At 37.0% G+C, this 14,289-nt stretch overlaps 1 protein-coding gene across 3 annotated transcripts in view; it reads left to right on the forward strand.

Annotated features, from left to right (window-relative positions):
* Wdr44 (WD repeat domain 44) overlaps window positions 1-14,289 on the forward strand; it is a 126,336-nt gene that overhangs the window by 72,625 nt on the left and 39,422 nt on the right. For all 3 annotated transcript variants that reach the window (XM_052171002.1, XM_052171003.1, XM_052171001.1), the window contains 4 exons: window positions 37-143; window positions 8,115-8,266; window positions 10,019-10,157; window positions 12,906-12,970. In XM_052171002.1, the coding sequence (XP_052026962.1) occupies window positions 37-143; window positions 8,115-8,266; window positions 10,019-10,157; window positions 12,906-12,970 (463 nt within the window). The remainder of the gene's footprint in view (window positions 1-36; window positions 144-8,114; window positions 8,267-10,018; window positions 10,158-12,905; window positions 12,971-14,289) is intronic.

A 14,289-nucleotide genomic window follows, 5' to 3' on the forward strand; every position in this document is an offset into this window, starting at 1 on the left:
AGTTGTGACAATATACATTTTGTATATTTTCTTCAGGACTCAACTAAAGAAATTCCTCGGAAAATCAGTGAAGAGAGCAAAGCATCTTGCTGAGGAATATGGTGAACGTGCTATAAATAAAGTTAAAAGTGTAAGAGATGAAGGTCAGTAAAATAAGGATGTTTCAACTGAATACTTCATTAATGTGTATATTCTAAATTTAGCTTCTCATTTATAAGAAGTACTCCATATCAATAAATATAATAACCTTTTATAGCCACAAATGAGTTAGTTAATTTTATGAATATGAAGAATGATAATGAAAATGTTTTAAGTATGAATTAGTTTAGTAGTTTTCTGATTATAACAACCTTGAATAATTTACTATACAGTGATCAGGTAAAAATTGATTTTGTCAGACTTTTGGCTTTTCACACTTTTTAAGGGAATAGAGAAATGACTTAGTTGTAGAGAGCACTGGCTGCTTTTCCAGAAAACACGTGTTAAATTTCCCAGTATTCACATGGCACCCTAGAGCTGTGTCTAACTCCAGTTTTAGGGAATCTGACATCCTCTTCTGGCTTCCATGGGTACCAAACACATACTTGATACATAGACATTCATGCATATAAAACGCTCATACCCATCAAAATAAATAAAATTTTTAAAATGTTTTTTAATTAGGTAAACTTGGGTTAGGCAATTGTTTGATTGGATAAAAATACTTGCCATATATGGTGGTTTGACTATGCTTGGCCCATAGGGATTGGCACTGTTAGGAAATATAGCCTTGTTGGAGGAATTGTGTGTCACTGTGGAGGGAGGTGAGCTTTAAGACCGTTTTCCTAGCTGCCTGGAAGCCAGTGTTCCCCTGTTTGCCTTCGGAAGAAGGTGTAGAACTCCCAGCTCCCTCTGTAGTACTATATCTCCCTGGGTGCTATCACACTTCCTGCCATGATGGTAATGGACTGAACCTCTGATCCTGTAAGCATTTGCCTTGGCTATGGTGTCTCTTCTCAGTAGTGAAAACCCAACTAAGACAGAAGTTGGTATGAGGAATGGGGTATTCCTGTGATAGGCCTGACCATTACTTTTGTTTGGAAGAATGTGGATTTAGGGACTTTAGATTTAGAAAGCAGTAGAATACTTTAAGTAGAGTTTAATGTGCTATCCTAGTAGGAATATGGAAAACTTTGTTGTTGGAGGTGATTTTGACTGTGGAAGCCTAGCTCTAGAGGTTTCAGAGGAGAAGAATTTTAGTATTTAGTGGCCAAGACCCTATTCTTGTGATATTTTGGTGAAGAATGTTGTTGCTTCTTGCCCTTGTCCATAGAGTCTACCTGAGGTTAAGGTGAAGAGAGTAAAATTAATTGCACTGACAAAGGAGGTCTCAAAACAACCCATTTTAGACTGTGTGCTGTGGTTTTCTCTCATAATGAACATCTTGATTGAAGTATAGCAGGCTTCACAAGAAAAAATACAAAATGTATGGGTCAAAGGTAAAAGGGCACCAGGAAGTGCAATGGAGTTGAGTCCTGTGTTCCAGGAGATAAACAGATTAAAAGAGTGGTAATTTTGGGGAAAGATCCCACCCAACTAAGCTTAGGTCCAGATATAGTAGTAAAAGCATTTAATCCCAGAATATTGAGGCAGACATATCACTGAATTCATGGCCAGCCCAGGACTGAGCAAGTTCCAGGTGAAGAAAGTCATAGGTCTAGGCATGGTAGTACATACATTTAATCCCAACACTTAGGAGACAGAGCCATGCAGATCTCTAAGTTCAATGTCAGTCTACAGAGCAAGTTCCAGCCAAGCTTAGGCAGTGAAGGAGTTGGAAAACAGAAAGCTGGTGATAATATAATAGAACAAGGGGACAATGTTCCAGCCCCAGCAAGCAGCTCTGGCCATGTGGCTCTAGCTTTATAATCAATAGGGGGAAACTACATGGGACAATTGATGCTGGCTCTCTGGAGCTAACAAAAAACCAGGAAAGCAAAAACTATTCTCAAATATAAAAGAACTTCTCGGGGAATCACCATCCTTGATCTCAAGCTATACTACAGAGGAATAGTGATAAAAACTGCATGATATTGGTACAAAGGCAGACAGGTAGATCAGTGGAATAGAATTGAACACTCCGAAATGAACACATACACCTATGGTCACTTGATCTTGGATAAAGGAACTAAAACCATCCAGTGGAAAAGAAACAACATTTTCAACAAATGGTGCTGGTTCAATTGGAGGTCAACATGTAGAAGAATGCAAATTCATCCATTCTTATATCCTTGTACAAAGCTCAAGTCCAAGTGGATAAAGGACCTCCAACCAGATACACTAAAACTAATAGAAAAATTAATAAAGATAATAGAAAAAGTAATAAAAATAAAACTAATAAGAAAAAGTGGGGCAGAGCCTCAAACACATGAGTACAGGGGAAAATATCCTGAAAAGAACACCAATAGCTTATGCTCTAAGATCAAGAATCAGCAAATAGGACCTCATAAAATTGCAAAGTTTCTTTAAGGCAAAAGGCACTGCCAATAGGACAAAACAGCAACCAACAGATTAGGAAAAGATCTTTACCAAACCTACATCTGATAGAGGGCTAATATACAATATATACAAAGAACTCAAGAAGTTAGACTCCAGAGAATCAAATAATCCTATTAAAAATGGGGTACAGAGATAAACAAATAATCTCAACTAAGGAATATTGAATGGCCAAGAAGCACCTAATGAAATGTTCAACATCCTTAGTCATCAGGAAAATGTAAATCAAAACAGCCCTGAGATTCCATCTCACACTACTCAGAATAGCTAAGATCAAAAACTCAGGTGACAGAAGATGTTGGCAACGATGTGGAGAAAAACAAACACTCCTCCATTGTTGGTGGGATTGTAAACTGTTACAACCACCTGTAAATCAGTTTGGTGACTCCTCAGAAAATTGGACATAGTATTACCTGAGGACCCAGCTATACCTCTCCTGGGCATATACCCAGAAAATGCTCCTGCATGTAATAAGGACACATGCTCCACTATGTTCATAGCTGCCTTATTTATAATAGCTAGAAGCTGGAAAGAACCAGATGTCCCTCAACAGAGGAATAGATGCATAAACTGTGGTATATATACACAATGGGGTACTCTTCAGCTATTAAAACCAATGAATTATGAAATTCTTAGGCAATGGATGGAACTAGAAAACATCATCCTGAGTGAAGTAACCAAATCACAGAAGAACACACATCTTATGCACTCATTGATAAGTGGATATTAGCCCAAAAGTTCAGAATACCCAAGATACAATTCACAGAGCACATGAAGCTCAAGAAGAAGGAAGACCAAAGTGTGGATGTTTCTGTTCTTTTAAAAAGGGGAAACAAAATACTCAAGGGAGCAAATAGGGAGACAAAGTGTGGAACAGACTGGAGGAAAGGCCATCCAGAGATTGCCCCACCTGGGGATCCATCCCATATACAGTCAGACACTATTGTGGATGCCAAGAAGTACATGCTGATAGGAACCTGATATAGCTGTCTCCTGAGAGGCTCTGCTAGAGCCTGACAAATAAAAGGTGGGTGCTCGCATCAAATCATTGGACTGAGGATGGAGTTACCAAGGGAGTTAGAGAAAGTAACCAAAGAGCTGAAGAGATTTGCAACTGCATAGGAAGAACAACAATATCAACAAACTAGACCCTCCAGAGCTCCCAGGAACTAAACCACCAACCAACGAGTACATATGGAGGGACCAATGGCTCCAGCTGCATATGTATCAGCGGATGGCCTTATCTGGTATCAATGGGAGGAGAGATCCTTGGTCCTGTGAAGGCTCGATGCCCTTTTGTAGGTGAAGGACAGAGCAGGGAGGTGGGAAAGGGTGGGTGGGTATATAAACTGTGGTATATATACACAATGGGGTACTCGTCAGCTATTAAAACCAATGAATTATGAAATTCTTCATATGAAGTCTGGGCACACACTCATAGACGCAGAGGGAGGGAAAGGGAGTAGGAGGTTTCTGGAAGGGAAAACCGGGAAAGGGGATAAATTTGAAATGTAAAGTAAGAAAATATCCATCAAAAAGATAAACAAAAGCAAGCAAACTTTAAAAAAAAAAGGAAACTAGGGATGATTAAGGAGAGACCAGCATTACTGATGTGAAATCTTCTGGAAAATATTTGAGAGCAGTGTTCCAAAGATAGCCGAGGTTGTTTCTTGTGCCGCAGCTGTACTTGATAATGTGTAAGAGTCACCCAGGTGTTACTGGTTTTGTAGGTATGAAGGGATCATGGAGAGAAGCTGAGGCTTGCCACTGTGAGAGGCCACAGTGGCAGTGCTGAAGGTTCAGCCTTCTTTACAGTTGATGACCCAGGACTGATGGGGTCTTGCAAAGAAGTTGAGGCTTGGCACCATGATGTAAGCCTATGAGAGGCTATTAATAAAGTCTACTTGGAGGGTAAGACTCCAGCATATTAGAGATGTCAGTATCATGGAATGACCACTAAGAGCAGCAGCAGCATTTGAATGGATTGGAGTCAGTCAGAGCCTAAGACTGCTACAAAGGTAGAGCTGGAGAAGTGACACAAGCCTGTAGAGTCCAGCTCCTACATTTTAACGGCGGGTTCCCTGGAAGGAGAGATGGGATTTGGACAGGGTGGCAAGAGAAAACACGTGGCGAGAGACAAACATGGCTTCTGGTTCAACTCTTCATCTTTAATCCATCTCTCCCAAGATCCAAAGGCAGGCCAAGCCCCTCCCCTGAAGGCTGGAAACCTTCTTGTTCTTCAGGAGGCAGGCGACCAGAAGATTATATATGGATCTGAGACATTGGAACAAGAAGCTGTAAAGTTGAAGTTGCTTTGGATATCCCAAGATGTTAGAGATATCAGAACCATGGGATAGACAATGAGGAAATCTGGTAATATGGAATGGAACCAGCCTAAGAGAATGAAGTTTGTTGCAATTACCAAAGCTGAAAGGAGTTGGAGATCTGGAGTGCTTTGACATCAGACATGGAGATATAAAGTTTGGAGTTTGCCCAGTTGGATTTTGCTCTTGTTTGGTCCAGTATTTCCTTACTTTGACATTTTAGAATGATAATTCATATCTTACATGATTTTGGAAGTATGTGATCTGTGGATTGATTGTGATGAGTGTTTAGGGGATTAGAGTTGGATTGCATAAATCTTAGAAGAGACTTTGAATTTCGGACTTTTAAATATTGTTGAAACTGTGATAGACTATGGGGATGTTTAAAGCTCAACTAAATGTAGTTTTCATTATGCTATGTATAGGAATTGCTCCCATAGAAAATTTGAACAAGTTTGTGGAGACCTGCTGTGGAGGTAGAATGTAGTGGTTTGAATATATGTGACACATAAGAAGTGGCACTGTTAGAAAGTATAACTTTCTCCACATCCTAGTCAACACCTGCTGTCTCCTGAGTTTTTAACCTTAGCCATTCTGACTGGTGTGAGGTGAAATCTCAAGGTTGTTTTGATTTTCATTTCCCTGATGACTAATGATGTTGAACATTTCTCAAGGTACTTCTCCGCCATCCGAAGATCTTCATGTGAAAATTCTTTGTTTAGCTCCGTACCCCACTTTTTAATAGGGTTATTTGGTTCTCTGGGGTCTAACTTCTTAAGTTCTTTGTATATATTGGATATTAGCCTTCTGTTGGGTTTAGGGTTGGTGAAGATCCTTTCCCAATCTGTTGGTTGACGGTTTGTCCTTTTGACAGTGTCAGTTGCCTTACAGAAACTTTGTTATTTTATGAGGTCCCACTTGTCAATTCTTGATCTTAGAGTGTAAGCTATTGGTGTTCTGTTCAGGAACTTTCCCCCTGTGCCCATGTCCTCAAGGGTCTTCCCCAGTTTCTTTTCTATTAGTTTCAGTGTGTCAGGTTTTATGTGGAGGTCCTTGATCTACTTGGGATTGAGCTTAGTACAAGGATATAAGAATGAATCAATTCGCATTCTTCTACATGCTGACCTCCAATTGAACCAGCACCATTTGTTGAAAAGACTATCTTTTTTTTCACTGGATGCTTTCAGTTCCTTTGTTGAAGATCAAGTGACTATAGGTGTGTGGGTTCATTTCTGGGTCTTCAATCCTATTCTATTGATCCACTTGCCTGACATTGTACCAATACCATGCAGTTTTTATCACTATTGCTCTGTAGTAATGTTTGAGGTCTGGGATACTGATTCCCCCAGAAGTTCTTTCCTTCACTGCTGGTGGGATTGCAAGATGGTACAACCACTTTGGTAATCAGTCTGGCAGTTCTTCAGAAATCTGGGCATGACACTTCCGGAGGACCCTGCTATGCCACTCCTGGGCATATACCCAGAGGATTCCCCAGCATGCAATAAGGACACATGCTCCACTATGTTTATAGCAGCCCTGTTTGTAATAGCCAGAAACTGGAATGAACCCAGGTGTCCCTCAACAGAGGAATGTATACAAAAAATGTAGTATATTTACACATTAGAAGCAATGAATTCATGAAATTCTTAGACAAATGGATGGAGCTGGAGAACATCATACTAAGTGAGGCAACCCAGTCTCAAAAGATCAATCATGGTATGCACTCACTGATAAGTGGATATTAGCCTAGAAACGTGGGATACCCAAGACATAATCCACCTATTAATTGTTGTCCAAGAGGAACGGAGGAGTGGCCCCTGGTTCTGGAAAGACTCAGTGAAGGAGTATAGGGGAATATCAGAACAGGGAAGGGGGAAGGTGTGGATGGAGGAATAGGGGGAGGGAAGAGGGCTTATGGGACTTTTGGGGAGTGGGGAGCCAGAAAAGGGGAAATTATTTAAAATGTATAAATTTTATTTATATATATATATATATATATAAAATAAAAAAAGATATAATGTACAAGATACTTGCTAAGAAAAAAAAAGAAAGTATAACTTTGTTTGAGAAAATGTGTCACCGTGGGGGTAGGGTTTGAGATCATCCTCCTAAGCTGCCTGCAAGCCAATCTTCTGTTTGCCTTTGGAACAAGATGTCGAACTCACAGCTCCTTCTCCAGCATCCTGTCTGCCTAGATGCTGCGGTGCTTCCTGCCTTGATAATGGATTGAACCTCTGAACCTATAAGCCAGCCCCAGTTAAATATTGTTTCTTATAAGAGTTGCTTTGGTCATGGTCTTTCTTCTCAGCAATGGAAACCCTAAAACACTATAGAAACTTGATGGGTGTCTTGGAATTCATTCAAAATCTAAATGCTGAAGTGAACACTTACAATACCAGGATTTTTTTGATGATAGAGGAGATGGAGAAAGGAGAATTGTTCTCAGGTTCACAGGCTAACTAGTTTGCAGTATGTAGCACAGCAAAAACAAAACCAACCAGCCAAACAAACAAACAAGGAACAAGAAAAACCCTGTTTCAAAAACGATGTAAGACTCTCAAAAAATTGTTCTCTAATCTCTTGTGTTTTGGCATGTGCACGCACCCATGTACACACAGACATGCACACACATCTGTGCATGTATGCACACATAGATAAAACAAAATACAAGGGGTACAGCAAGATGGCTCAGTGGGTAAAGAAGCTTGCTGCCAAGCACAACAACTAGATTTCAATCCCTGTAATGTATATGACAGAAGGGTGGAACAGACTCCACATGCATCTTATTTTCATAAACATGTACACAATGAATAATGTAAACATATATTTTCTTAATTTGCAGAGATCATATCCTACTGTGTCTTTGTCATTATTATTTGTTTCATTAATAAGTATATTTAATACTTATACTCTGCCAGATAATCTTTTAAGAATTAGCATGAATTAATTAATTTACTCGTAAGAACTCAATGAAGTGATTGATTATCATCATTATCATCATTTCATAGGTGAGAAAACTTGAAAGAAATAGATTGAGTAACTTCTCTGTGGTCATTCAGATTATTAATAACAGCTAGACTCAATTTCTAACCAATGTAGCATCAGGCTCCATTTTCTTAACCAGTATGTTATATAGTAATAGACAATTTTGCTTTCCTGTTTATTAGCAGTATGCTTGATAATCAATATATCTGAAGCTATGATTGTAATTAGATATGTATTAACTATTAATTATTTTCCTTGCTTTGTTGTCAGTGTTTCATACTGATCAAGATGACCCTTCATCAAGTGATGATGAAGGAATGCCATATACAAGACCAGTAAAATTCAAGGCAGCACATGGGTTCAAAGGACCTTATGATTTTGATCAGATCAAAGTGGTGCAAGATCTTAGTGGTGAACACATGGTAGGTAACTGTTTCATTTTTCATCACTTACCTTTACTAATATATGTACTTCTATTAATTGAACTCAAGAACAGTAAATTTATATTAATATATTTGAATGAAGAGTTTGTCTCAAAAATATTGTTTAAGAAATAACATTTTAGACTGAGTCAACTCGTTCAGGCCTATATTCCCAGCCTATAGAAGGCTGAGACGGGAAGATGACAAGGACAAGGCCAGTTTGTGCTGCCGAGGGTAACCCAATCTCAAAATAAAAGTGAGCTTTAGAATAAATAAATTGCAGGGTATAAAACTGAAAAAACTATACAGAGGGACAAAACTTTAAAGCACTTAAATTAGAAAGTTGTCTATCACTTTTAAAAACATTTAAATATTCTCAGCCATAATTTGAATATTTTGGGACAAGGAATATGGGGAACAGGTGTACAGCATACATAAAGCCCTACATTCAATCTATGTCATTTTAATGAAAAATATTCAGAATCCCAAAGTGTTTTCTACAGTAAAATGTTCCACCAAGACACAGAGATAGGTAGATGTTTGTATTCTTTCAAATTTCTGAAGTACCAGACTTGGCATGTGGCTTGCTGGTTGAGTACTTTCTTCATGTCAATGAGGCTCTGGTTTGATCTATAACACTACAAAGAAAAAAAAATCAAGCCTACCAATACAGACAAAATTTCTCAGATTGTATTACAGTTAGCTTCTGCAAATCTAGGAATACAAGGAAGATAGCAGTCAAACTCATACCTAAATAAACTATGCTGAGCCTTTGATCAAATAAAGCCTAATAAGCTTGCCCTAACTACAAAGTGACTATGTGTCAAATGTTTTAATTATTTACAATGTTTTCATTTTGGAAATTATCCAGTCTTTTTATACTATATTGAGCCCATATTTATTTCCTACTGAAGTAAAATATATCAGGATAAAATGATAATTATTTTACTGTATTTATCTTTTATGGAACTGAATGCTATTTAAGTAAATTAACTGTCAATTCTTAATCTTTCTACCCTGAGAATCTATAGACACATAATCTTTTTAATACACCAAAGTGTGTTATGATTTTATTTGTTAGAATAGGATTTGGTCCTTCCATATTAAAGACCTCCCCCTGATTCTTTAACACTTTTCTGAACATATAGTTCTCACATGTTTTCAGTTTCTATAGAGTCTGTTCATGTATTATAAAGAGAAAAGCAAGTAACCATATTAGTTTTAGTTACTTCAAAGGGGCTTATACCAGGGGTGCCACAGCTAGGGTAGGCTTTATACTTTTTAGTCTGATAGGAGGTGTTAGTGACAAGTGAGAACTTTCTTTTACCCTTTTCGATTAACTTAAGGGACTGAGATTTCTAAGCTCTGGTTTGTGCTTTTCTAAACAGCTTTATTGGGCACCTAGGAACTCTCAGAAATGTCACCTGAAATTGCCCTCCAACCTCTACACACATATTCACACACATACATATATGCAACCAAAGATACTCCTCATTTTTATTAATATGTGACCATAGTTCAGGATATTTAAATTTGTTAGGATAAACTATGGGGAATTATAGTGATGCTAACAGACCTTGCTTCTGAAAGGTTTCCTTTGGGGCAGTGTAGCACCAGTGGACCTGTGGCCATAAGTTGTGTGAGTGAAGTGAGTTTTGTCTTACTATGTCTAATGCTGTATAATTTCAAAGGCTGGCTTAAAGTAATGTCTCTTAAGCTTGTAAAGTAATTTTGAACCTTCTGTTCTCGTAGGGAGCTGTTTGGACCATGAAATTTTCTCACTGTGGCCGATTGCTTGCCTCAGCTGGACAAGATAATATAGTGAGAATATGGGCTTTAAAAAATGCTTTTGACTATTTCAACAATATGCGAATGAAATACAATACTGAAGGTATTTTTCATTTCCTTTTTTTTTTTCATTTTTCAAGACAGGGTTTTTCTGTATAGCCCTGGCTGTTTTGGAACTCTGTAGACCAGGCTTCCCTGGAACTCAGAAACCCTCTATTTCCCAAGTGTTGGGATTAAAGATGTATGCCACCATGCCCAGCTTATATTTCATTTCTTTAAATACCTAAATAGATCTAGAATTTTTGTGTTTTAGATGCTATGTAGGGTTGAGCCTCCTCATTTCCCAAATCCTAAAATGCTTTGTAAGAAACTCATATGCTGAGGAAATGCCAAAAGTTTTTTTTCCAGATTAGAAATGTTAAACTCATAAAAACCATGCAGTTACTTAAAATTCCAACAAGCTCCAAAATCTAATAAGGAATATTTAAATGTATTACATTTCTTAACTGGCAAGTTACTCATTTATAATAACTACTAATCATAATACCCACTATTTACCCAGCATAGTGTTATGCACCTATAATCTTGACTTTAGCAAGGCTAAAGTAAGAAGGTCAAGAATTAGAGGCTGACCAGGCTTCTACAGCAAGAGTGTTTCAAAAAATAAAAACAAGGTAACTAGCAATAGCCAAAAAAATTTAGACCTAATAAAAAGAATACCACAACCTTTTGATTTATACCTTTTCAAGTATAGTATGTAATATTATCAACCACTTATAAGTTCGTAGTAGGTCTCTTGGCAAGCTTCTGTTCTATCCTAAATTAAAATGACAGATCAAATTAAACTGGCACAAGAATGAGAATACTATGTATACTCACTAAGTTAAGGAAGATTAAGAAAATAGCCATGAGAAGTAAGTTAATTGTGGATGCCAACAAGCACTTGCTAACAGGATCCTTATATAGTTGTCTCCTGAGAGGCTCTGCTAGTGCCTGTCAAATACAGAGATGGGTGCTCTCAGCCTGCCATTGGACAGAACACAAGGTCCCCAGTAGAGGAGCTACAGAAAGGACAGAAGGAGCCAAAGGATCTTGCAACCCCATAGGAGGAACAACAATATGAACCAATTAGTAACCCCAGAGCTCCCAGGGACTAAACTACCAACCAAAGAGTACACATGGAGGGACCCATGGTTCCAGCTGCATATGTAGCAGAGGATGTCCTTATTGGACAAAAAAGGGAGGAGAGGCCCTTGGTCCTGTGAAGACTTGATGCCCCAGTGTAGGGGAATGCCAGGACAGGGAAGCAGGAGTGGGTGGGATAGGGATAGCATGGGTAGGGGGAATATGATAGGAGGGTTTTTGGTGGGGACCCATGGCTCTAGATGCATATGTAGCAGAGGATGGCCTTGTGGGACATCAATGGGAGGAGAAGTCCTTGGTCCTGAGAAGGCTCGATGCCCCAGGATAGGGGAATGGCAGGACAAGGAAGTGGAAGTGGGTGGGTTGGTGAGCAGGGAGCAGGGGGATGGGATATAGGGGGTTTTCAGAGGGGAAAAAGGGAAAGGGGATAACATTTAAAAATGCAAACAAAATAATAAAAAAAGACAAAGAAAAAAAGAAAACCAGGTAATCAATTATCTTGCTGTAACAGTTCTACCTGATAATTACTGTGAGGTAATTTTTAGAGAAAGTCTAAATACTAAGAATAATAAATTGGTGGTATAGCACTTTTTGCTTTAAATAAAAGTTAAGTGTGTTGATATATTAGTGGATATATAAAAACTGTTAGCTGACAAAGAAAAACTTCAGGATATTACAAATTTATGGTATACAGTAAGTATACTCATACAAAATATTCTTTTCATGTGATGTTTTACAAAATAATAGAAAAAATTAGAGACTCTAATTTTATAGAATTATATATAATTTTTAATGTAACAAACTTTATCCACCAATCATCCCTTCCCAGTCATCTAAGAAGTTAAGAAATAGGAGGAAGGAAACTGGAGTTAACCATCGATGAGGATATAGAGTATAATCAAAGCACCAATTTAAGGAACATAGAACTTTCTGGAGATTCAGTCAGGCAGCTAGTTAGACCCTATGATTTGGAGATTTCTTAGTACTAGAAATTGAACCTAGGTTTTCAAGAAAGCAGGCATCTATCATTACGTTTTATCATTAAGCTATATTCTTAACTTCAGTTTGCCACCCATTTAAAAAAAATATCATGTGACAGTTGCCTAGTCTGGCATTGAACTCTCTTTGTAGCTCAGGCAGGACTTGAACTTAAGATCTTGCCTCAGCCTCATGAGTATTTGAGATATTGAAGCTGGACCACCAGGTCTTGGGACTCTATATTCATAGAAAACTTTTTTGAGTTTCCTTAACATATGTTATAATATATAATTGAAGATAGTGATGTCTTTAACAGGACAAAGTTATTGAGTGAGTGATTGAACTTTTTTGTTCTTTTTGGTCATTTTTTTTATTTGTTCTTTCTGAGGCAAATAGCCTAGTTCAGTTGCCATTGACACCTAAACTCAGCTCAGACCATTTCTTGGGCTTTAATTGTTTCCCCCTTGCTTTTTGTAATGAGTAAGAATGTATTTACTATGAATAACATGGATTAAGTGATATTTTGTTGGCTGACACAGGGAATTGTTTAATCCATTGTATTAATATTGTTCGAAATGATAAATGTGGGTGCTTGTATGGTTATAGTTCACATTTAGAAAATGTATTTTTTCTGGAATATTCTATGACTACCAATATTTCAGAGTATTTCTTGATGGTAGATAAGTACATATACATGCATGCTTTTTCACAAATACTATGCTGTTTTTAGGACGCGTGTCGCCTTCACCATCTCAGGAAAGTCTAAGTTCATCAAAATCTGACACAGACACAGGGGTATGTTCACATTTTATAGTTACTATTATAAAAATCTCACTTATTTGATGTCCTAAACTTATTTACAATTATTAAAAAGTTTTGTCTGGGCATTTAATTAAAATTAACATGTAGTATTAAAAATGTTTCATTTATTAGTATTCCCAAGTGAGAAATTCTTAAGTTTTAGGACTGCCAAATGGTGAATAATAGTATTCAAGGTACAGACCTTGAATACTACTTAAATATATAGTTAAATAAAACATAATCACTTTTCCTCAGTCTTGTTTTAATATTTTTTTAAATAATAATAATTAGGCTATTTTGTAGTTATAGTTAAATTCTTCTGGTGTTTCTTTAATACTTCCAGGAAAAAAGATCCTCTTTAATATTTCCTCTTACTGCTTTTCTAACTGAGTTTTAATATTATGGTGTCTGTGACTTCTAATTTCCATGCTGGTCTGTATCCTAAATATTCTTTCATGTTGGTTCTTTCCCCATATTTTTGCTTTGTGCAGAATGCCCTTTCTGGATTCAATTTAACTATTTTATGTTCTCTAATTATTAGTTTCCCTAAACCAGCAGGCAAAACTATTACTCATGTGATTCTATAATGTGTCATATATCTTTTTTTATATTTATATTGCTTACCATATCTTCCTTTTCAGTTTTTTTTTCTATTTAGGCTTTGGACTAATCCTGGATATCTCACTCTATGTTGACTTTTATTCTAAGTTTTTTTCCTTTTCTAGATGTTTCCCGTCTCCCTTTTTTCCAATCAGACTATGTCCATTTTTCATGGTTTTTCTCTAAAGCCTTTACTCACTAATGTATAGTGGCAATTTTAACTGCTTTGCTTTGAAGAAAAGAGTCTGTTTATTGGTTTAATTTATTATAAAACTTATAGGTTTTTATTGCTTCTAAAAATAGCCTATACTATACAAGACTGTCTTGTATATATTTTGCAACTTATAGATTCTTAACTATTTATGTCAGTGCCCCACCTCTGATCTCTAAGAATAATTAAAATGTTGAGTGTAAGACATTATAAATAAGAACTAATAAACTTCCTTAATTGAAAAGTTAGTCATTTTTCTTATACTATTTGATTATTTTTTTCTTCTGAAATGCTTGAGTAATTTATCATTTTTGTGAAAAGGCCCTTTGATATTGCTTTGATTCCTTTGAGTCTTTCTCAAAACAGCTGAATGAGCTCTCTTTCATGGCTTTTGGAGTTACGTAAGGTAACTTTACATAGAGTGGAATACAATGAGCACAGAAGAGGTCATTTTTATATGCATTTTTTTCTGGCTCATGGTAGTGGTTTCTTATTCCTTTTG

This window comes from Apodemus sylvaticus, chromosome X, assembly GCF_947179515.1.
Source record: "Apodemus sylvaticus chromosome X, mApoSyl1.1, whole genome shotgun sequence".
Classification (NCBI taxonomy): Eukaryota; Metazoa; Chordata; class Mammalia; order Rodentia; family Muridae; genus Apodemus; species Apodemus sylvaticus.